We start from the raw sequence: 24569 nt of genomic DNA on the forward strand, positions 1-24569 counted from the left end.
TGTGTGTTTGTGCACATATGTCCTTGTGTGTGTGTGTGTGTGTGTGGAAGTATACGTGCAAATATACAGTACAATAGGTGTGGGAAGGAGAAAGACAACGAGCGTGAGTGAGAGATAAAGCAAAGGACTGGAATGTAAGCAAACTATCTGCATGGAGTGACTAAGTGCATGTTTGTGCATATGTGCAGTGTATACGAGAGAGAAACAGAGAGCGAGGCTGACAGATAGACAGGAGTAGGGGACATGTTCTCACAACACCATGAAGCATCCACAGAGCAAATGTAACCACAAACACTAATTCCTGAAACACACATATACATGCAATATGAAGAAAGACAACCAGGCTCCTCTTCACAGTATTCCTCTGACAGAGAACTCCCTTTAGGCAGAGGGGAACAATGCAGAGGCACAGACACACACACACACACACACACACACACACACACACACACACACACAGACAGACAGCGCGAGAGAGAGCGAGAGTGCCAGACAGAAAGAACCAAGGAGCACAAATTAGCAAATCTATTCTAGCCAGAACACATTAGCAGATCCATTCAAGCTACCGCAATATGATATAGTAAATGGTTATATATTCCAGCTGCCTCTCACCACATTAGAAACTTCCAGTGTGCATTATTTGAGTGCTAGCAAAACCGGGTCACATAGAAGTACTGCCTTTACTGATTCTGCCATATTCTTCATCACATATTCTGCCAGTCTGCATGTCACGTAATAATATGTAGCCATGTTAATGCAGTGCAATGTCTGAGTAATATTTACAGACCTAGTGCAAAATTGGTGTGTGCGCTTGCGTGTGTGTGTGTGTGTGTGTGTGTGTGTGTGTGTGTGTGTGTGTACCATAATGCCAGTCAGAAGACACACTCCCTTGCCACAGTAGGTATGAGGCACCATGTCTCCATAGCCAATGGAGAGGAAGGTGATGGAGATGAGCCACATGGCTCCCAGGAAATTGCTGGTCACGTCCTGAGCATCATGGTACCTGAGAGAGAGAGGGAGGGGCAGACAGAGAGAGAGAGAGAGAGAGAGAGAGAGAGAGAGAGAGAGAGAGAGAGAGAGAGAGCATTTTACAGTGCCGTAGGTTCTTGATGGGTAACCTTTATCAGGAAACACTTCTTACAAAGTGTCTAGAATACAAAGACATGGGAAGTAAGGGTGTTGACGAGGCCCACGACTTTCTAGATTCTGCAAGTGCAACTGCTACCATAATAATTATATATAGATAAACAAATGAAGAAGTGAACAAACTTTAAACTGGAGTATTTTGAGTAGTTTTTGGTAGTTTGCATGTTCCTTTTATGCCACAACCATCTATCAAATGATTACAATTTATATTCTATTAATGATTGACACATCATGCTTTTTCCGCATTCACCAGTCAGGCCTCCCCTATCCAATGACAGCTACCAACCAGGTAGGGTAAAGGCTAACACGTGCTTCGTCTGAGACACGTGAAGCTAACTAACTGCATCTTTTCAAACTGCTGCTCATGCTGGGTCACAGGGTCGTGGAACACACTTGGAGGAAAGTGTTACATGTATCAGCACTGTTCCACATGCATGAGTTCACAGACGCCCATGACTGGCTAGTGTCGCTGTGATTGATAGGGGAGAGTATTCCATCCCTAACACTCGAGAGTACAAGCAATTTTATATAGCTGAGGCTCCAGAGGATAGCGAGAACATTTTTCTGTTGCACCAGGGAGCTTCATCATGCTTTTTAACTGTAAAATGTTATGGAATGTCTGTGAGACTCAAGTCTTGCAAAAGGAGTTTTACACGTTCGGGCTTCTCTGCGAAATGACAAGCAGCCATTTTATATAACTACTATGATGTTATCGATAACAGGAATTATGTTCCGTGTCGGAAATCCTACTGACTGTTACAAAGCACGTAGTCTCGAGACCCCTTCCATAAATAAGAAATAAATGCCTCCTAACAAAAAACATCACCATATCAATGATTATACGCTTTTATTTGTTAAACAACTCATTTTAAATTTGTTTCTTATTAAGCATAGATTATGCAGAGCATCTTCCATAACAAATCCCTATGAATGAGCTGTTGCTATAGCAACAATAACGTACTAAATCGAGTACAGTCAAAGGAGAAAGAGAGTACACCCTCATTCAGTTCTAGGTCTTCATTTATCCGGAGACTAAATAACAATTGTTTGGTCCTCACCAACTTCTAAAAACAGCAAAAAACCATAACAGATTTCAATATGTAGTCATAAACCAGCTGTGAAAAAAATAAGTCCACTATAATTCAGTGACACGTAGGATCCCCTTTAGCTACAGTAACTTGAAGGAAACTTTTCCTGTAGGAGTTTATCAGTCTCACATCATTTTAGAGAAATGTTGGCCCACTTTTCTTTACAACATTGCTTCAGTTCAATGGTGTTTGAGCTCATTTGTTTACGCACAGTTCTCTTACTTTCTTTTTTCCCCATGGCCATTAATATTACATTAATATAAATCTATCATTCATACATGTTACAGTCGTAACTCCTGTCAGAGCCGTGCTGATATAGAAAATTAACCAACACATTCAGCTTTGAGAGTTTAACCAAACTTATATCATTGTAATCAACACAATGTGGTGTAACGTCTTAGCATACACCACATGTATGCTGCTTAAAATTCCAGCACCTCCAGTGTAAAATGTCTTCCTGCATCCCTGTAAGAATAAGTAATTACTAAAACTGATTTTCAATGCAAGGACTCATGAGTGGCACTCAGGGCCAAAACACTGCATACACAGTAGGCTCCAAAAGTCTGAGTCCTTATTATAGTAATACCATTTGACTGCAGAATATTCCAAACACAGTCATAATTGTTCCTGTAATAACTAACCCCTGATATTCATCTTATTATTATCTGATTAGATATATTGCTTTTTGCCTCATTATATTTTTTTACTTACATTAGTGAAGCATTATATAATCTTGGTTGAGGATATCATTTTTTCCCAATTAAGTTTAATTACTAGTCAAATATAAAGTACCACTGGTCTTGGAGCCACACCTGGAGCCCATAACGAACAGAAATCCAACAGGAAGAGTCACTTCATCTCTCCTCATCTCTAAACAGGGTCATGTTTAGTCAGTTTGATGTCGTCATTAAGATGAATGATTACTGCTCTCCTCTGAGCAGTTTAATTTATTTGAATGTAAGCTGTCTAATACTTACAACAGTCAACACCTGCACTTTGTCAATTCTTGTTTAACTCATTAAAAATCCAAATAGACAAAAGTGACATCTCTTAAACTCTCATTTGCTGTTATTTCGAAAATGTCGACTCGCAGGGCAGGAAGAAGGTATACGAAGAGTATTGCCTACAGTTAAAAAATTAGAAATGGAAGACACAAAGAAAAAGGGGAGGAAAAATAACTGGGAAAATAAAAATCTAAACAAATAGCAGGAGACCTCTGGAATAAGTACAATAATACAAATGTCTGCACTCAAGTGGATGTAAATATACTGTATATTGTAGAAAAACTAGAGTTAATTTAGCTGTCTACCACAGTATATTGAGTTGAAATTAAATTATGACCATAAGTGCAGATTTCCACTTTAATTAGGGGGTATTTACATCCAAATCAGGTGAACAGTGTTGGTAGTAAAGGACAAACACCCCCCGCCCCCCCCCCCCCCCCCCGCCTTTAAAGGGACCAAAAGTAATTGGACAATCGGCTGCTCAGCTGTCCCATAGTCAGGTGTGTGCTATTCTCCCATTAAGCGGATAGAAGTTTTAGAGTTGATTTCTAGTATGAACTTTTGCATTTGGGATCTGTTGCTGTTAACTCTCAATATAAAGTCCAAAGAGCTGTCACTGCCAGTGATGCAAGCCATCATTAGGCTGAAAAATCAAAAGTAACAGAGCGATAGCAAATACATTAGCTGTGGCCAAATAAATTTGGTACATTCTTAAAAAGTAAAAACACACTGGTGAGCTCAAGAACACCAAACGGCCTGGAAGACCACAGAAAACAACTGTGGTGGATGACAGAAGAGTTCTTTCTCTGATGAAGAAAAACCACAACAGTTGGTCAGATCAAGAACACCCTCCAGAAGGTAGACGTATCTGTATCAAAGTCAACACTCAAGAGAAGCCTTCGCCAGAGTAAATACAGAGGGTTTACCAAAAGATACAAACAATATTGATGCTTACAAATGTCTGGTAAACCCAGACAGACCTGATTAGACCAAAGTTTTCTAAAAACATCTAAAAAAAAAACCCCAAACAAACCCAAAGTCCTGTACAGTTCTGGAACAACATCCTATGGACAGATGAGACAAAGATCAACTTGTACCAGAATGATGGGAAGGGAAGAGTATGGAGAAAGGATGGAACTGCTCATGATCTGAAGCATACCACCTCATCTTATGGCATGGACATGTATGGCTGCCAATGGAACTGATTCCCTTGTATTTATTGATGATGTGACTACTGCGAAAAGCATCTGGATGAATTCTGAAGTGGTTAGGGATATAAAATCTGCTGAGATTCAGCCAAATGCTTCATATCTCATTGGACATCACTTGCATGCATTTCACTTGTTGAAGGCAAAACACCCCAAGAACAAGTAGAAAGTGAATACAGCTGCAGTTAAAGCCTGGAAGAGCATTAGCTGGGAAACCCAATGTCTGGTAATGTCAATGGTTCCAGACTTCCGGCAATCATTGACTGCAAAGGATTTGCAGCCAATTATTAAAAATGACCATTTACGATTATGTTAGTTTGTCAAATTACTTTTGAGCTCATAATACTGGGGGCTATGTATGAAAATAGTTGTAATACCTACACTGTTCACCCAATTTGGGTGTACCTACTCTCACATATTAAAAGTCCGCACTTTGAGCACTCCATTCATTACTTAATTCCAACTCCAATATATTGTGGTAGACAGCTAAAATTACAATAAATTGTCAATATCCAAATATTCATTGACCTGACTGTATATACTTGTCACGATTTCCCCTTGAGTCAGCGCTGCACTATTGCAGTGTGCTCGGAAAACCGAAGCGTATGCTCATGCACGAGCCAGATGCGCGAACGCATGCTTTTCGGTCTTCAATGACAGTGACTTTGTTTACGTTGGACATGTGCTTTTGTTGTGGTCATGTTCCCTCTCTGACCCTGTTTTGTCATTGGTTGTTTCCAGAATGTGTGTCATCGTTTTCAGCTATCCGTGTTTAACCCATGTTTACGTTTGTCATATAAACCCCTCGTGTCTCTGTGCACATTGTGTAGTATTGAGTTTATCTCTATACCAAGCAGGTGTTCTTTGTTTCTCGTTTCTCGTTTTGATTCATGTTGTTGACCTTGTTTCTCGTTTTTGGATTTCAGCCTCGCCCAGTTTATGCCCGTTTGTATATCGCCTGACCTTTTGTCTGTTATTAGACCACACTTTGGATTACCATTTTGGATTTGTCTGCCTGCCTCGCTCTATAATAAAAGTCTTTTACTGCACTTGCATCCGTCCTAACTTCCATTACATTCCGGTACATGACAATACTAAAGGCACAGATACCATTATTTCTAGGTGCAGAGCAGTGCTTGAAATGTGTGGCAGTATTTTTTAAAAATGATATGTTTAAAATAATTCATAAATAGAGACAACTATTTCTACATTATATAGCTAAACTATGGAACACTCATAGAACTTCTGTACATGTAATTTAAAACAATATCTTAGCGATTTCCTTGGCCAAATAATATTGGGTTAGGATTGGTGAATTTTTCCATAATGTTCCACTCCTACTTCACTGGCACTCTTTTCCTGTGTTTCAACCTAAATTTAGCAACACAGTCCAAGCCCTTGGGAATCTCCATGCAAACTTGACCTGCAGAGTTGTCTCTCAAAGTTGAAGTGAATGAATATCACCCATCATTCCATGCATGGAAACACACTGAAAACCACTGCTTCAAACTGGGGAATCCTCCAGCATCTAATAAATGCATAAATACATCCAGAGTGTATCACATGCTCTGTTACCATGGCAACAGCCTAGTCAGAAGCAGGGATGCCCACGCTGTGGCCTCAGGGCTTGGCACAGTCTGCAACCTTTTGAACCGCAAACATAGGTAATATGAAAAAGCTGTGGGACACGATCACAAATGCATATGTCGCTGCCATGGGAGGTAATGTCAAAGAGCATTATCTCTCACCTCTCACATACTCGTACAGTCCAGGCTGCAATGATCCACAGGGAGATGCTGAAGACCAGAAGCACTGTGCCCGGGCAGATAGTCATCAGAGTCTTCATCACAAACCGTGTGTTAAAGTGCACCTAATGAGAAACCATAGACAGACACACAAGCTTATCGGGAGTTTTGACACAGCCTACTTTTTTTCACCAAGGAAATTTGTTTGCATTCATTTGCATTATTCAGCCATGTTCACTGAAGTACAGTTGACGACAACACCATTGTGCTCTTCATCTATAACTAGAGCCAGAGAGACTCAGACAGACCTAGATTCACCCCCTCTACACAACTTTTTACATGTTTATCAGGGTTTGAGCGAGTATACAAGTACACAGGTATGTTAACTGTTGGAATTTAAGGTCAACCGAGCACAACCCTCCAAATCTATAATGTCAAGCACCTCTGGCTGAAACAGTCATTTATCAACATATCCTAAAGATGTTCTACTAGCAGGTCTAATGATGAAGAACATCAATCAGTTGTATCAACAAAGAGTCTGACAGAAACTAACCTACACTCCCAGTAATTAATCAGAAAATCAGCTATAGCTGAAAAAAAACAACAACTTCATAAATCATTTGATGGTCATAACAAATAGAAACAATTATTTAAAGGGTCCATGAAATACTGTGGCATTTTGGAGGTGTGCTATTTCTCTATAATAGGTCACTGAATCTACATAATCTGTCTGACTGCTATCTCTCTGCTCTCTACTGACTGACCAGCTGACTAACCATTATCCACAAGTTTTATGACGGATGCCCTTCCTGACATAACCCTCCCCATATTCCAGGCTTGGAACTGGCATGGAGAGTGCACTGGCTTGTGCAACCCTCCAGTGACCGGGAATTGAACCCAGGCTGTGTTGGTGAGAATGTCGCATGCTAGCTACTAGTCCACTGGGGAACCAACTGGACACAATTTATTAATTTGAAATTATTTCATTACCAGGTACAATCTGACTAACCATTATCCATGCTTAAACTTAATTTCTCCCTACAGTATATACACTGGGAGAAATAAGTATCGAACGCATCAACATTTTTTTCAGTAAATATATATCCAATGAGGCTATTCACATGAAATTTTCACCAGATATCGATATTAACTCAAGTAATCCGGAAATATTAAGAATTCACAACATTAAAGTCCATAAATAACGTTATGTGTAATAAAGTGGAATGACACAGGAAAAAAGTATTGAACACGCTAAGAAAAAGCAGTTCTCCAAGGCAAGGTAAGGCAAGGAACCAGCTGAAATCTGTAAGTAATTATACCTTCTATCTGTGCAAATTAATTTCATGGGTTAGTAAACTGATGGTCTATAAAAAGGCTTTTCGTTACCAAGGTGTCACACAAGAAACATCTCATAACGGTTAAAAGCAAAGAGCTCTCCCAAGACCTTCGCAACATTATTGTTGCAAAACATATTTATGGAATCGGATACAGACGTATTTCAAAAGTTCTGAATCCTCCAGTAAGCACCATTGGGGCCATTATCCACAAGTGGAAGCAACATCACTCCGTTGTCAACCGGACACGCACAGGAGCTCCTCGCAACATTTCTGACCAGGGAGTCAGAAGAATAGTCAGAAGAGTAGCCCAAGAGCCGAGCTCCAGAAACACTTGGAGGCACAGAGAAAACAATAGGTAATGCACTCCACTGATCACACTCACCCCGCAAGACTCCGTTACTAATGAAAAGGCATGTTTAAAGTTTAAAGTTTGCTACAACTCATTTAGACAAGCCTATGAAATACTGGGAGACGAGAGCAAAATTGAATGTTTTGGCTCTCAAACTACACACCATGTTTGGAGAAGAAATGGCACTGCACATCACCCTAAAAACACTATACCAACAGTGAAGTTTCTAGGTGGAAGCATCATAGTGTGGGCTGTTTTTCATCGCATGGTACTGGCAGACTTCATATAATTGAAGGAACGATGAATGGAGCCCTTTACCGGGAGACTCTTGAGAAGAATCTGCTGCCATCCATCAGGATGATGAAGATGAGACGTGGGTAGACCTTCCAGCAGGACAATGATCCAAAGCACACAGCAATGGAAACTCAATTTTTCAGAGGAAAAAATTAAGATGTTAGAATGGCCCAGTCAATCACCTGACTTGAATTCAACTGAACAAGATTTAAAGACAATATGTTTAGAACCACACCTGAATACTGTGGCCCATTAATTTATTCATACAGGAAGCGTCTTGAAACTGTCATTACAAACAAAGGCTTCTCCAAAGTATTAAATAAATTTTAATTAGCGTGTTCAATACTTTTTTCCTTTGTCATTCCTCTTTATTACACATAACTTCATTTAAGGACTTTAATGTTGGGATTTCTTTATATGTGTGGATTTCTTGAGTTAATACCAAATTCTGGTGAAAATTTCATGTGAATAGCCTCAATGGAAATATATTCACTGAAAAAAAAGTTTGACGCATTTAATACTCATTTCCCCCACTGTATTATAAGGACCTTGTGCAAAATGTTCTGAAGGCAATTTGGAGCAGAAAAAAAGATAACATCTGTATATTATGAATGTAACATCTAAATTATGTAGCACCTTTCTCACACCAAAGGTGGCTTATCCCTGAGACCACATTATGAAATTATTAGTTTACTTCACCCTCTGCAGTCTGTGCCAGTAAATGTGTATCTGCTAGTTTTGCAGGGTCAACATTCCAAAAATTATTCAGGAGAGGATGTTAGACTAGATCTAAGAAAAATAAGTTGCAAAAAATGGACGTCAAGATTGGGCAGCATTAAGAAACGCCTGAATTAAGAAATCGGGTGAGAAAGGAGAAGGAAGAACCAGACAGCTGAAACACTGAGAAAGAAGACAATGAGAAAAACAACCAAACAACCAGCAAAGACAAAAAACAAAATCCACAAGTAAAAGGACATGGAACATGCCTGTCATATTTATGTTGAGATTATTTTACTATGAGGTAAAAAGGTGGAATAAAAACTGTTTTAAAAAAACTTTGCAACCAAAAACATGATTTTATATGATTATGAAGACTGGGATGAAGACAATGTTTGTTTCTTATTTTACAATAAGCTTTTTTTTCAATTGTAGATCTATAAAATCAAAAGAGATGGCTCAGGTCAGTACCAAGTACATGAAGACATGAGGGTTAACACAATGCTAATCATCATTCTTTAAATCAAAGCCCACAAGATGTATCTTGTGAAAACGCATCCCTGACCTCATTGACCTTTAACCTCTGACCTTGTTGAGAGCCCCTATGCTCCTGGAGGAGGCATCGGTGAACAGCTTGCTATGGAGGAGCATTACACGGGCGATGAGGTAGAGTCGGAGGAACATGGGCACAGAAAGAACCATGTCCAGGTCAGCCTCCGCCTGCGAGGGGATGTAGGTGAATGCGAGTCGAGCGCGCCACACAAATTTGAAGTCTCCAGGCACTGGGTGCACAGCTGAGACCAGCAGCTCCAGCGCGATCAACAATACTCTCTCCATGGTCATGGCGATGCGCCAGTCGTCTGCGCCATTATCGATGACGAACAGCTGGAGGAGAGAAACAAGAATTTGATCTAATATTGAGTTCAAATTTAGCTGAGATTATGTTTGAAAGATATGATGGTGATTATTAATACAATGTTGACAATGAGAATCAGTGTAAATGCAAGGGCACATTGAAGTGCATACCTGACATTTGTTTGCTTGGTTATTATTACTATTTTTTTTCTTCTGCTGATGAAAAAGCACATCAAAATTCAGCATATATAGTAGGGTCTGAACATCTACTCCCAAGAACTATATTCACATTAAGGTAATTTATTTATTGATTCAATTATTCATGGTAGATCCGGAGATTATCCCGGTAACACTGGGCACAATAACAGTGTGATTCAGCTCAGCCTCCTCCTGTTTAAAGGCCAATGAATTGTGTGCACAGCAGAAAAGCTGAGTGAACAGCAGCAGCTCTCAATTCATAAGCTGCATGACATCAGGGCCAAGAAGCAAGCTGAATAAAATCACAGTGGACGCCATAGATCCAGGGATCTATCTGTTTTAGAAGCTCCCCTCAGGTAAACAGTACCTCCATCAGATCCAGTACCACAATGGATGATGCTACTCTCATCAAGCCATATACACTATATGGCCAAATGTATGTGGACACCTGACCATCACACTTACAGGTGCCCATTCCAAAACCATGGTTGATTAACACAGAATTGGTCCCCCTTTTGCTGTTATAATAACCTTCACTCATCTGGGAAGGTTTTCCACTAGAGTTTGGAGTATGGCTGTAGGGATTTGCAAATTGAGCCACAAGAGTATTAGTGAGGTCAGGCAATGATGTTGGGTGAAGAGACCTGAGGTGCAGTCGGCATTCCATTTCATTCCAAAAGTGTTCTTGCAGTAGTAGACGAGCTGACTACTGTTTTTTAAGGCCATGTTATTAGTGCATTTAAAAACATGTAGACAACAGCAAAGAAAGTGTCAAACCATACTTCAAATAACAACCGCACACAATCTACTAATTAGATTTGCAGCTTCAAAGCTGAATATAAAAAATGTGTATACTCCCAACATAACTAAAGTGTGTGCTGGGACTGGGACTCACAGGAACCTACAAAAAAGTCATTCATTTATCATTATCAGCTGCTTTACTCTGGACAGAACTGATGTGTTTTAAACTACTTATTTGTTTATAAATACTAAGTTCATTTGAAAATATCGCAGGTGAGTATTGTGGTTGGAATTGGTCAGAATTCCTTAGGAACCTATGGGATTAAAAAAAAGCAGTACCGTGCAATACCTCTAGAAGTGCTTAAAATAATCCAAACAATTTTATTAAAACAATTGTTTAAAGTGTCACCATTCCATTAACACAAAAGAAAAAAAAAGACTTTTCCTAATATCATGTGCAGTAGACTGTAGAACTGGCTTCATGTAACTGCATATATTTCCAGAATAACGACGTACACTTGGCTTGCAATTCCTTACCATCGACCTGACTGTTTTTGTTTTTAATCTCCCAGAGTAGTCGTCAGCTGCCCAAACCAGTAACTCTATTGTGAATGTATTAAATATAATGAGTGTCACTAGTCTATTCAACCCCTAATAGCAAATAACAAACTTCTAAATGTGACAGTTATAGTTATAGCAAATCAGGTTTATTGTCAACATTTACAGACTTTCAGCTGTTTGCAATGAACAAAATCAAAGAAAAGTAAATTAAATAGTTGAACACAAGGAATGCTTCAATTGGTTTCCCCAAATTCAACTGAAAATGCAACTTATAATGACTTCTCCAGTTTCAAAATTATTCAACCCCTTCATGGCAAGCATCTTTAGTACCCAGTAAAGTATTCTTTTGCTGTTATGACCTGCTGCAAATGAGATGTATAGCTTCTGGCAGCATTCCTGAGGAATCTTAGCCCATTCCTCATGAGCAATGGCCTCCAGTTCAGTAATATTCTTGGGTTTGCGTGCTGCAACCGCCTTCTTGAAATCCCACCAGAGATTTTCTATGGGGTTCAAGTCAGGTGAATGTGATGGCCCTGTAGAATCATCCAGGACTTCTTCTGCAACCAAGCCTTGGTGGAATTTGAGGTATGCTTGGGATCATTGTCCTGTTGGAAGATCCAATGATGCCCAAGCTTCAGCTTCCTCACAGACGGCATGCCTTTATCTCCTAGGATTTCTGATACTTCAATGAATCCATTTTGCCTTCAACACGCTGCAGGTTTCCATTGCCAGAGGATGCAAAGCAGTCACAGAGCATCACCGAGCCTCCACCATGCTTGACTGTGGACAGAGTGTTCTTTCTTCATTCTTTTTCCTCCAGACATCCCGCTGATCCATTGTGCCAAAAAGTTCCAGTTTTGTCTCATCGCTCCACAGAACAGAATCCTAAAAGGTCGGTGGCTTATTTATACGATTTTGAGCCGACTTTTCTTGTGCTTTTGGGTCAGTAGTGGTGTACGTCTTGGAGTTCTTGCATGGAAACCTTCTGCGTTTAGTACGCGCCTTAATGTGCTCACTGAAACCTCAGTGTTTGTTGCCACCAAGTCTTGCTGCACGTCTTTTGCAGTCACTCGAGTGTTTTTCACAACCTGCCTTCTCAGAAATCTGGTTGCAGCTGTTCATAGCTTCCTTTTTCTGCCCTGTCCAGGTATTTCATACATTTCTGCCCCTAGCCAGTTCAGGTATTTCATGTGTTCCAGCTCAAGCACACCTGGTGCAACTAATGAAACCCATGATTAGTTGCATCAGGTATGCTTGAGACAACACCTGTTTTACATATTTGTGCTGTTGTGAGGGATTCTATTCAGGGGGTTGAATCATTTTGAAACTGGAAAAATCATTATAAGTTGCATTTTCAGTTGAACTTGGTGAAACCACTTGAAGCATTCGTTGTGTTGAACTATTTCAATTGCTTTTGTTTGATTTGTTCATTGCAAATAGCTGAAAGTCTAAATTTTGACAATAAACCTGATTTGCAATGTGGATTGAATAATTTTTATTGCAACTGTAGCTGAATAATGCTGGCATATCAACTGGGATTTGAAAAATCTTGTGGCCATTATCCTAATAGATAGTGTAGAACATTCTGTTATGCTTTGCTTGCCACTGAGCCTTAGGCAGGTTCAGATAACATTGTGCAGATAACATTTGGTCAAACAATCTCCGTGATTTGGTAGTAGTATAAGGGGAGAGTAGATGTACATTATACAGAGTTTAAATTCTGTCCTTCTTTTATTTCTTTTAATTACTTGCCATCCAATACTTATTATCCTCTAAACACAAAGTGCTGTTTTAAGAAGAGGTTGGAATTTCAATACAGAGAAAGATAGAGCAGGTTGCCAATGGTACAATTCAAGGGGGCAGTACAGAGAAAAGAAAATGGAGCCTTGCGGGAACAAACAGGTTATGGGAGCAGAGGAGGTATAATGATTAGTGGTATTGATTGAGACGTTTCTGACTGTAAGATGAAAACCACTCCAATCCCTCAATATAATGCTTTTTATAGTCAGGTACACAGTGGTCTAAGAGAACTAGAATCCACAGACAGCAATAAGTCATTTAACGCTTGTAGAAGAGAGAATAAAATGCTACGAAGAGTAGTTCTAAGTTAAAATTTAGTAGTTCAGATGCAAATTTTTAAGGCACTAGTGAACTGACTGGCAATGGAAGCATAGAGCATGAGCAATGATGACAGATGCAATGTTTAAATAGAGCAAGTTGGCATCAAGACAATTTGATTGTGGTGAGCAACTGTGGACAGGGAAACCAAAGGATAGCAATGAGTGAGTGACCCTTGACAGTGATTAGGGCAATTTATTAGGGAAACAAATTAAATGTATCATTTAAAGCACATGATTTCTTTAAGTAAAAGATTAACGAGGCCAGCATACATGACTATTAACACAACCAACAATTACCTAGGTATGATCTAAGTGTTACTGAGGTTAGGAGATCAGAACACTACCAAATAAACTACTTATTGAATTTAAGAGGTTGGTACACTGAAACCAAAACATTTAAGCACTTTTAAGGGGCATATGGGACCATCTGATGAGACCTAATTTTAGCTATTTTTGAAGACAGTAGTTTGTCTGGAAAGTGATCTTACATTGACCATTTTAACAAAAGTGCAGCTAGTAATCAGGAGTGATGGAAGTAGCTTGATTGGAATAAGGTTATGAATTCTGCGGTGTATATTTTTAAGTCTGTCTGTAAAACAGAATTACAAAACCTAGATGCTGTTTCAAGCTAAGTTTGAAGCATCAGCAGCACCACCCTCTTGGTTTAGGCTACTTTCCACATTGTCCCATGAAGATATTTGGAAGAAAGCTGGCACCAATTCGTTTTCATTTATGAGAAACTTTATGCAGGACTTAAGGTAGGTTGGGGAGGCTTATATATATATATATATGTATGTATGTATATATATATATATATATATATATATATATATATATATATATATATATATATATATATCTTACTAAGGTATAGGCACAGATGCTCATCTTACTGATTGTTGACAAAACTCATGTTTCACTCTGACTTGTCCATTTTTGAGCAGGTATAATTAAAAATGATCTGGTCCCAAGTGGTTTGTGCCAGCCTTTGCTTGTAAAGTAATTAGTACAGTTGTGGACACTTCCATTTAACATTGATGTGAATTTGAATTTGAAAAAAATATGTAACACAGGGGACTCAGAGAGAAGATTAGGATCCTAATCTATTTATTACAACAATCAGCAACCCAAAACTTAATGTCAAATAGCAGGTCAGGGTCAATACCCAGATATATCTCAGGATAGACAATACCACCAGGGAGACACAAAGAGTAGTCAGAAGTCAGGCAGAGATCAAAACACCACAAAAATAGACAAGTCACCCAATCCAGTAATCCAAACAGGAGAAGAAACAGCAAAGCAAAGTCATGCACATAGGTCAAGGCAAAATTCAACAGCTCAGAAAACTTACACAACTGAGAACAAATGGCTTCACAATGTGTGTAAGTCCATATGCTTTATATACTGAGTTTTAAGACTGATGGTACTCTTAGTCTGTGACCTAGTGAACCAATATCAGGATGTATTCATTGATACAGGCTACAAAGCACTTCTGTAAGTCACTCTAGAATAAGGCGTCTGCCAAACACCATAATGTACTGTATACTGTATATCTGACTGACAAGAAATGGGCATAACCATAGAGGAAGAGTTGTAGAATTCGGGGAAGGTTGCCCTCTGGTGGTGTGGCAGTAAAATATCTTGGGCAGGAGTGACGACGTACTTCGAAGGTCAAAAAGAAAATGTAAAGAGTAAAAGGTATGTTTTCTTTTCTTGAGTAAGAGTAGAAGTATTCAATTTCAATAATGCTTGAGAAAGGTACAAATCTTCCAAAAAACCCAGTCAGGTTCCGTGTCGATTTTAAAATTATGATGCTGACATACAAAGCCTTACATGGTTTGGCTCCTCATTACATATCTGCTTTATTAATTCCTTACACCCCAAACTGCAGCCTGCACTCCTCACAGTGTAATCTGTTAACTGTTCCACAAACCCGCTTAAGGTCTATGGGTGACGGGGCTTTTTCTGTCTCTGCTCCTTCCCTTTGGAACTCTCTTCCTCTCGAACTTAGGGAAGCTCAAACCTTTGGCATTTTTAAAGCTCAACTTAAGACTTACTTTTTTAAACTTGCATTTTACTGCTGATGTCTACTTTTATTATTATTATTATTATTAACTTTCATAATTTTAATTTTTTTCTGTGTACTGCTTATTTTGTGCACAGCGCTTTGAGAAGCTGCTGTTAAAGGGGCTCTATAAAATAAAGTTTATTATTATTATTATTATTATTAACAGGATTTACATACAGTAATTGTCACGAAACGGGAATGGAGGCGGAAGCAATTGCAGTTAAGAGCTTTATTGAAGAGTGACATGCAGATGAATCCAAATCGTAATCCAAAGACGGCGATCGGCAAACAGGCATAAACTGGGCTAAGCGGAAATCACAACGAGGAAATGAGAAACAAGGTCATACACATGAAACATGAAACAAGAATCGCGAAAACAAGAAACAAGATGCGAGAGCTAAGTGATGAGCTAGGCCCATCTACACTGGGCACTATGAACTAACTAATTTATCAAGGTAACGTAACTAACAAATCTAACTATACTAACTATAATACTCCGCGAGGTGTACAGGGAAGCGAGCAGTATATATCCCGAACATAATCAGTGTTGAGTGCTGACAGCTGAAAACACTGAAGACACACCCTTGAACCACAACCAATGACAGAACAGGGAGGAGACAGAACAGAAACAAAACAAACGCACGTGTCCACAGTAAACAATGTCACAGTTGTCAGCATTCGAAGAGCTTGCGCTCGCTGAGCACTTGCGCACCTTGCTTGTGCACGCGCGCGGCCTCTGGCACTCAAAGCGCGCGGCAGGCAGCAGCTCGGTCTAAAGCGGAGATCGTGACAGTAATGACATATAATTACTCATGTATATTCCATCCCCTTGGCTTAGTAGGTAGCATGTTTGCCTCGCACCTGTGTGAGGTGTGTGCAGAGCTTGCATGTTCTCCCAGTGCTTCGGGGTTTCCTCTGGTTACTCTGATTTTCTCCCCAAGTCCAAAGAGATGCGTTGTATGCTGATTGGCATTTCCAAATTGTCTGTAGTGTGTGGGTTGGTGAATGTGTGTGATCGTGCCTGCGATGGGTTGGCACCCCCATCCAGGGTTCCCCCTGCCTTATGCTGCAAGTTCCCTGGGATAGTCTCCTGGCTCCCCCCACGACCCTGTGTAGGATAGGTGGTATGGAAAATGGATGGATGTATATTCCACTCCTGATTACAAGTGATTCTTGTCTCTACTAATGAGGTGGCTGATGAATGAAAGTAGTAGTCAGCAGCAGCTAATGCAGCATTTGCAATCACAGTTATGGTTGAGAAAATTTGCAGAAATTGGGAAGAAAAACTAAAACCAGTCACATCTTGTATGTGGTTTATACTAGCAGCATATATCTGCAGGTCATATTTGTTTAGCACCCTGTCAGGTTTAAATGAGTGTGCTTATTTATGTAGAGTGTCATCTCATATGCTAACAGTTAATTAGGCAATTATCTAGAAGGCTTTTACCTATCTACAAAACCGGCTACATCATAAAGTCATGACATTGTCTTTTCTAGAGACTCTTTATTCTTGAATTCATTATTAGAATTAATTCTGTGGAGAACTCTTCTATCAAACACTAGTGTTATAGATACACTCCAAAATTTAAGCACACAGTTATGTCTGTAATACTAGAACCATTTTCTCTTCAGTGCACACTACTTGATAAATGACACAACAAAAGTTTTCTACTGAAAAAAATGTTGTAAAGTCCCAGATTTAAGGTGATTCATTATAAGCCAAAAAAACCCAACAACAAAAAACAAAACTGACCTGTTACACAAACATTCTCTAAGTCCAGTCATCCAATATGCATTTATTGAAAACAGTCAATATGTTAAATGAATGATTTAATACCATTAATCAAAATACTCATTAAACAGTGCTTATGATATATGAAGAGCATAGATTGAAGAGCATTTGTTCATCCTTCTAGAGAAGCCAAAGAGAAAAATGCAGACATATATTTTTATTATATTATGCAGGCTGTTAAATTATATGCAGTCTTTCTCTCATTTCATTTTTTTTTGCACCTTCTGGCTATGTCTACACAAGCTAACCACAGAAGAGAAGCTAATTGTGTTGGTTGCTGTGACAGCTGCGTTTAGCTGTAATTGTGAGGGGTAAAGTGGTTTGTTTAGCTGATATGCACAGAGGGTGAGGGTTTTTCTCTCTGTCTTGTGTGCACACACACAGCAGAAGAAATGCAAATGGATATGCCGGAGTTATGAGACTGATGATATGACCCATTTAGACTGACACGTCCAGTAATGCCATTGTATGTGTGTATTTCCATGTGCATTTGTGCACACACACATGTCTGTAGTGCTATGTGCACATTTAAATCATGCCTGATTTTTTTAAAAAAATCATGTTGACACTTTAGTGTGCCTGTGGGAATATATACAAATTAATATGTTCCTTGTGTGTGTTTTGTGTGTGTGTGTGTGTGTATGTGTGGGCACTGTACATCCATAGCAGTAAAACACGTGCGGGTTTTTTTCTGGAAAAGCCAGCCTCGTCATGGTGACTGTTGCCTAGGCGACAACATCAAAGACCAGCCAAGCTTAATTAGGGTCCCCGGTGAGAGAGAATGACTGTGTGTGCCTGAGTGTGTGTTGTGTGAGTGCATGTGTGAGTGTGTGTGTGTCTGTGTGTGTGCGCGTGAGCGAGAACTGGGAAAATGACAGAAAGAGAGAGAGAGAGAGAGAGAGAGAGAGACTGTGTGTGTGAGAGACCATGAACAAACAGGTAAAAGGAGAGACAGAAAAGAGTGAAAGACTACTAAAGAAAAGAAAGTGCAAGAGAAGAGGAGAGAAACAGAGGGAAAGAGTCTGACGAAGGGCATGAATGTGAGGAAGAAAGAGAGTGTGGAGGTGGGTGGAGAGGAAGAGAACATTCTTTCACTCTGAGTGTGTGGGTGTGTGGGAGTTTGGATCAATGAATTGTGAATGTGTGTTTTCAACATCTGCACTACTGGTCTACACGCAATTGAGCGTGTGAATATGGAGCTCTTCTGAGCAAGCACGTGTGTGTGTGTGTGTGTGTGTGTGTATGAATGTCCTCTACTGCTGTACTGAGTTCCATCGTCCATCATCATCCATCTCTCCTTTGTGCAGGGTCAGTCTCATTCATTTCTATTCCTATACTTATCTCTCCCTCTCCCCGTTTCTCTTTCCTGTCTTTCCTTTTTTGGGCCAAATAACCACCATGAGATTAAATAATTAAATTCCATTAGTGAAGGTAATCTGTCAACATGAGTGACTGGATGGTTCCACCGTCTTTCATCATCATCAGAGAGAGAGAGAGGGGGAGAGAGAGAGAGAGAGAGAGAGAGAGAGAGAGAGAGAGAGAGAGAGAGACTTGGATCATCCGTTTACATAAGGGCAAGAGACTTGTAGGAATAAATATGAGAGGAAGATACAAAGGAGAAGGAAGGGGAGGTGGGGTGGTTGGAAAAAGTGATAGAGTAATTAGAAGAAGAATCAGGTGGCAGGCAAGAAAAGAGAGAGAGAAGGCAAAAAAAGTATACAAGTGAGTACTGTAGACTGGAAATGGGAGGGTGAGAAAGAAAGAGGGAGGGAGACAGAGAAAGAGGTGCTTGTCTTCATGGCCTTGTACTGTCAGATATGGACATCACTGTTGTGAAAAATGAAGAAAGCACTGCAGGTCATAACAGCCCAGTGAGCCCAGTCCCTTTCTCTCTCTCTCTCTCTCTCTCTCTCTCTCTCTCTCTCTCTCTCTAATTACGACCATGCAAATACAATTAAACAAAAGAGACAAAACTACAATAATTGGTCATGAATTGGTCCAATATTACATATCTGTAAGTGTCAAAAGTGCTGCTTTCAGTATTTGGTGTGACCCCCTTGTGCATCAATAACTTCAACTAGATTTTTCCGCTAACCATTGATCAGTCCTGCACATTGGCTTGGAGGAATTTTAACCCATTCCTCAGAATTCATTGTTCCATCAATGATGGTAATTCATCCAGGCCCAGATGCAGCAAAACAAGCCCAAACCATGATACTACCACCACCATGTTTCACAGATGGGATAACGTTCTTATGCTGGAATGCAGTGTTTTCCTTTCTCCAAACATAATGCTTCTCTTTCAAACAAAAATTCTATTTTGGTCTCATCCGCCACAAAACATTTTTGCAATAGCCTTCTGGGTTGTCCATGTGATCTTTCGCAAACTGCAGAAGGGCAGCAATGTTCATTTTAGAGAGCAGTGTCTTTTATTCTTGCAACCCTGCTATGCACACCATTGTTGTTCAGTGTTCCTGATGGTGGACTCTTTAACATTAGTCAATGTGAGAGAGGCCTTTAATTGCTTAGAAATGATCCTGACCTCATGGACTATTAGCATGACTATTTCCCTTTTCTGCCCAATAAAAAGCTCCAATTATAGCACTGTAAAAAAAATAGAAGTTGATTTAACTTAAAATTTCAAGGCGACTTGCTGCACTCAATTTAACTTCACTTAACATGATTTTTAACCTTGAGTTGAGTAAACTCAAAAAAGCTGTGCAGCAAGTTGCCTTGAAGTTTTAAGTTAAGTCAACTTTTCTTTTTTTACAGTGTGCTGACAGCGCTCTGCCATGATCAATCTGTCTTCTTAGTGAATTTGCCCACACAACTTACCACCGGAATCACTAGTGTCCAAGCACTCATTCGATCGCAGGCCAGTCAGTATATGTTCTTCTAGTAGGAGTCACTTATAACAAGAGTATATCTTTGTTCATCTTCTGTTTCCTTTTGCTGATCATGATCTTAGGACTCCCATGATCTCAAAACCGTAACTCTAGTTACTTGCCAAGTATCATGACAAATTACACTGGCTGTGTCAGCCACAGAACAACTAGGAAATTCAAGAGATCCATATCAGAGAAGACGACGAGGGGAAGAATGGCTTTTCTCAGCCTTATGGGCTAGATAATGCCTCTTCTGTCCTTCAGGCATTCGTCAGCCCTAGTTTACATGGGGACCTGGAGTAATTCCATCATTTGCAGGTGCTCCTCTGTGATTTTATTTCCATATGGATTGGCCATGTTTTTGTTTGTCTTCTTCCTTCCCAGAGAAAACTGCAGACCAAATTAACCACGCTTCTTTCACCAACTCAGCAGTTGTTGGATAATTTTGGTTCTTTTTTTTTTATCTTGGGCAAGCAGATGCTGTCTCTTTTGTTGGAAAAACTTTTTTTTGACTGGTGCTATGCACTGTATTTAGGACCTAGCTTGCATATCCACTTCCTGAATGATGAAATAACTGGTACTGTATATGTTATATAAATGTTTTGCCATACTGCATACACTGGGAGCCCAGTAGCAGAAGAATGAATATACAATCATTCAGAACATAATCCTGAAGATTGAATAAAGCTGTGATTCTATGCCACAATACGGTGGCATAGAAATTCTAGAAATAAATAAATGAGCAGTGGTATTGCTATAAATTCATGATTTATATAATAAATCATCTAAGGTTAGATGCTGCCAAAAAGATATACATGATCATATGGCCATGTGTGACGTAGGCATCTGGGTTTGTAGACAACATAACCTGGCAGACACTCTATAACATAGCGGACTCAGGGACAAGGTTAGAATACATTTGCAAAGGGTTTATTAATACAGTCCACAATCCAAAACTCAATGTGAAATAACAGGCCAGAGTAAAAAGACAGAAATGTCTCAGGGCAGATAATGCCAGTAGGAGGATCAAGAGAGTGTTCACAAAAGCTGAGCACAGGTCAAATACCATAGAGCATAGAGAAATATCCAAATCCAAGGGGAAATTCAAAAGGGAGAAGAAAGTAACAATGCAAGGTCATACTCAGAGATCAAGACAATATAAGACAGCTCAGAACTTAGTTGACTGAGAAGAAATGGCAAGGTTTTGAGGTGTATGTGAGTCCATGGCTGCATCTGTGACAGTACCTACTGAATTCGATTCAGTACCTACTGCTGGGCTGTTGGTACAGTACGTACTGTTTAGTATAAGTGTTAAGGATGAATACAATCCGGACATACTACATGGCGCTAATTCTGACAGCTCTTCCATGCCAGTCATGGTGCATTATGGGACAGCGCAGAATCCACAGTGTCCAGTGGTTCCATACTGCAGAATCTCAGTGGAAGCAGTAGGTCATCCGGGTATTTCTTGCCTACTATTTTATGTGAGATGTGTAAAAAATGAATGAAAGATGCCACCCAGTGAAACTAATCCTATTCAGGTAGGGAACTTCACTTCATGATGGACCGATAGGTTGTTTTCTTTGCAAGTTCTTGCCTAAAATAGGCTGATTGGTACTTCTGTGTTTTGCTTATATACTTGCAGACTATATGTATTCTTACTTACAGTATGTCTTGTCAGTGTCACTTATTATCAAGTCTTACTGTATCTGTGTACTTTCTCAGTATCTTTTCCAATTTTAAATGGATGGGGATTTCTTACAGTAATGGCATAGGTCCCAACTTACAAATGCCTGTTGTAGAAACTATGTTAAGAGTTCCAGAACTGTTTTTATACAAGTAGATTTATCCTTTGACTGTCTTCACATACAGTAGGGTCCAAAAGTCTGTTCCTTTCCTTAAAAATCTCTAGGCAATTAGTGGTGGCCAGTCTTTTGCTTGATTTTGTCTGCCTTCTAAAATGAGGTGTATAGTGTTTCCTGGAGTAGAATGGACAGTGTTGCCAGGTTTAAGGTTTTCCAAAAGGATATTTTGGGCTGCTAACTTTTTTTCTTTCATTCTTATGAATGCTATTCATTTATGACAAAATGTGTAATAGTAGAACTGGGCTATGTATCGAGTTTTGGAGACATATCGATAAATTTTCAAAAATGATAGAGGATGAGGCAATATCATTAACATCGAGATATAGATAGATGGATGAGGCATTAAAACTTATTTAAGCTTATTCAACTCGCTAGTTTTTGCATCTCTCCGCTCTCACGCTCTGCACGTAACCCCATCCTCACTCATTTGCTCGTGCCTCACTCACTTTCTCGTGCAACATGGAGGATGACACAGCCACAAGGCAAGATAGCAACAATGAGCTGGTTTTTAAGAAGAAAAACAATGGCTCAATCATTTGGAGGTGGTTCGGATTTAAAAGGTCGGATGAGCATCAGAGCAAGGTAATATGTACAGAGTGCAATAATCATGTCGAAACGTGTGGGAAGCACTACAAACCACTTTCACCATTCACAACAGCAACATAAACTACAGTATGAAGAACGTAGTACGCTTCATGGAGGTCGTGCTGTTGCAAGCCAGACTGGAACGCCTTCTGCCTCCCAAAAAACCTCTTTACAAGCTTAATTTACTCAGGGTGTGCCCTATGAAAAGAAAAGTGCCAAGTGGCGAGATATAATGGAGGCGGTAGCCTACCACATTGTTAAAGATATGGTCCCTGTTGCAACAGTTGAACAATCTGGCTTTAAAAAGCTGCTGAAAACAATGGATCAAAGATATGATTTGCCCAGCCATCACCAGCCAAGCGCTACCAGACATGTACTGTGAAGTCAGACAAAAACTATCCGACCAGCTTGCAAAAGTGACACACTATGCACTGGCAACAGATATATTTTCGAGGAGAACATGCAAGCCATATATGAGTTTGACTGTACTTTTTATTGAAGATTTGGAATTGAAATGTGCGTGTCTCCAAACAAGCTAGTTTCCCCAAGACCACACCAGAGAACATATGGCTGAAGCCCTGCAGGATGCTCTTACAAGCTGGAAACTTGACGAAAGGGGACTGGTTGCAATAACAACCGACAATGGGACCAACGTTGTGGCTGAGGATGAGTTGCTTTGGTCACCGGCTTCATCTTGCAACTGGTGAGTATGCTGAAGGAGTTGACCGCATAACAGTTTTAAATGAATAAAAAAATATAAATGTTATATATGTAATTATACAAATGTAAAATTTGAAGAGAGGGACCGGTTTAAGTGATTTCAGAACATATTAACATATTTTTGTTATCTTTTATATTAATAAAAATTTAATAAAGTTAGATAAATAAAATGAAATAAAAACATATTCAAAAGATTTTTCTATATTTTCAGATTTTCTACATATCACAGGACCATGTATGGCATGTCTGATGACAGCATCTCTCGGGCTATTTCCCTGAGCAAGAAAATAGTGAGCAGCTTATCCTATAGCTGGAAGAAAAGGAGAGAATTGGCACCCAGCTCAGATTCAGCTGGGTCTGCCCACTCATCAGCTCATCACTGAGTCCGCTACGAGATGGGGAACAAGGCAGCAAATGATTGAGAGGGTTCTGGAGCAGCAGGGTGCCCTTGCCAAAGTTTTGTCCTCTGAAAAGAAATCCAGGCATCTAGTCCTTACCTGGCAGGATATCGAGGTCCTACATGCAGTCCAGAAGGCTTTCAAACCTCTTCAGGACTTCACAGATGTTCTGTCTGGTGAGGACTATGTTACTCTCTCATATGTGCTTCATCTTTTCAATACAAGCCTCCTGGAACATGATGAGGCAGATAGTGAGCTGACTAAATCAATCAAGACCAACATTGTGAATTATCTCAACACTAAGTATGCTGACCTAGCCACTAGTGACCTATTGGACATGGCCTCACTTGTGGATCCAAAGTTTAAAACCCAGTACGTCTCAAGTGACAAGATCGACATGTTGAAGCACAAAGCTGTCTTGGAGGCGGAGTCTCTGCTGGCTAATCAGAGATTTCAGCCTGTGCCCACTGTGTCCATGCCTGCACACCAAGAGGGAGCAGCATTTGTGTCACCACCAGTTAATAAGACACTCACAAACTTCTTTAAGAAGAGTACAGACACCACCAGGACCAACCTGACACAGAGACAGGCTACTGAAAATGAACTTTCAAGATACTTAGAGTCAGTCAGTGTAGAGAGTGATACAGATCCTCTCAAGTGGTGGAAGGAATATGACATTTTTTTTTCCAGTACTGAGCCACCTGGCAAAGAAGTATCTTTATGTCCCAGCCACCAGCACACCTTCTGAGAGGGTTTTCAGTTGCAGTGCTAACATTGTAACCTGCCACAGGGCATCTCTCAAACCTGAGTCTGTTGATAGTTCAGATCAGTAGAAAACAAAAACTACTTTCTCAGAGCAAGTAGTCCAGTTTATATTTTATGTTTATATATTC

General features: G+C 39.8%; 1 protein-coding gene across 1 annotated transcript in view; it reads right to left on the reverse strand.

Moving 5' to 3' along the window:
• kcnn3 (potassium intermediate/small conductance calcium-activated channel, subfamily N, member 3) overlaps window positions 1–24569 on the reverse strand; it is a 92530-nt gene that overhangs the window by 21023 nt on the left and 46938 nt on the right. Inside the window, exons 4-6 of the mRNA XM_053614212.1 lie at window positions 9477–9773; window positions 6195–6316; window positions 862–1003 (exon numbers count right to left, since the gene is read on the reverse strand). Coding sequence (XP_053470187.1) covers window positions 862–1003; window positions 6195–6316; window positions 9477–9773 — 561 coding nt within the window. The remainder of the gene's footprint in view (window positions 1–861; window positions 1004–6194; window positions 6317–9476; window positions 9774–24569) is intronic.

This window comes from Ictalurus furcatus, chromosome 1, assembly GCF_023375685.1.
Source record: "Ictalurus furcatus strain D&B chromosome 1, Billie_1.0, whole genome shotgun sequence".
Classification (NCBI taxonomy): Eukaryota; Metazoa; Chordata; class Actinopteri; order Siluriformes; family Ictaluridae; genus Ictalurus; species Ictalurus furcatus.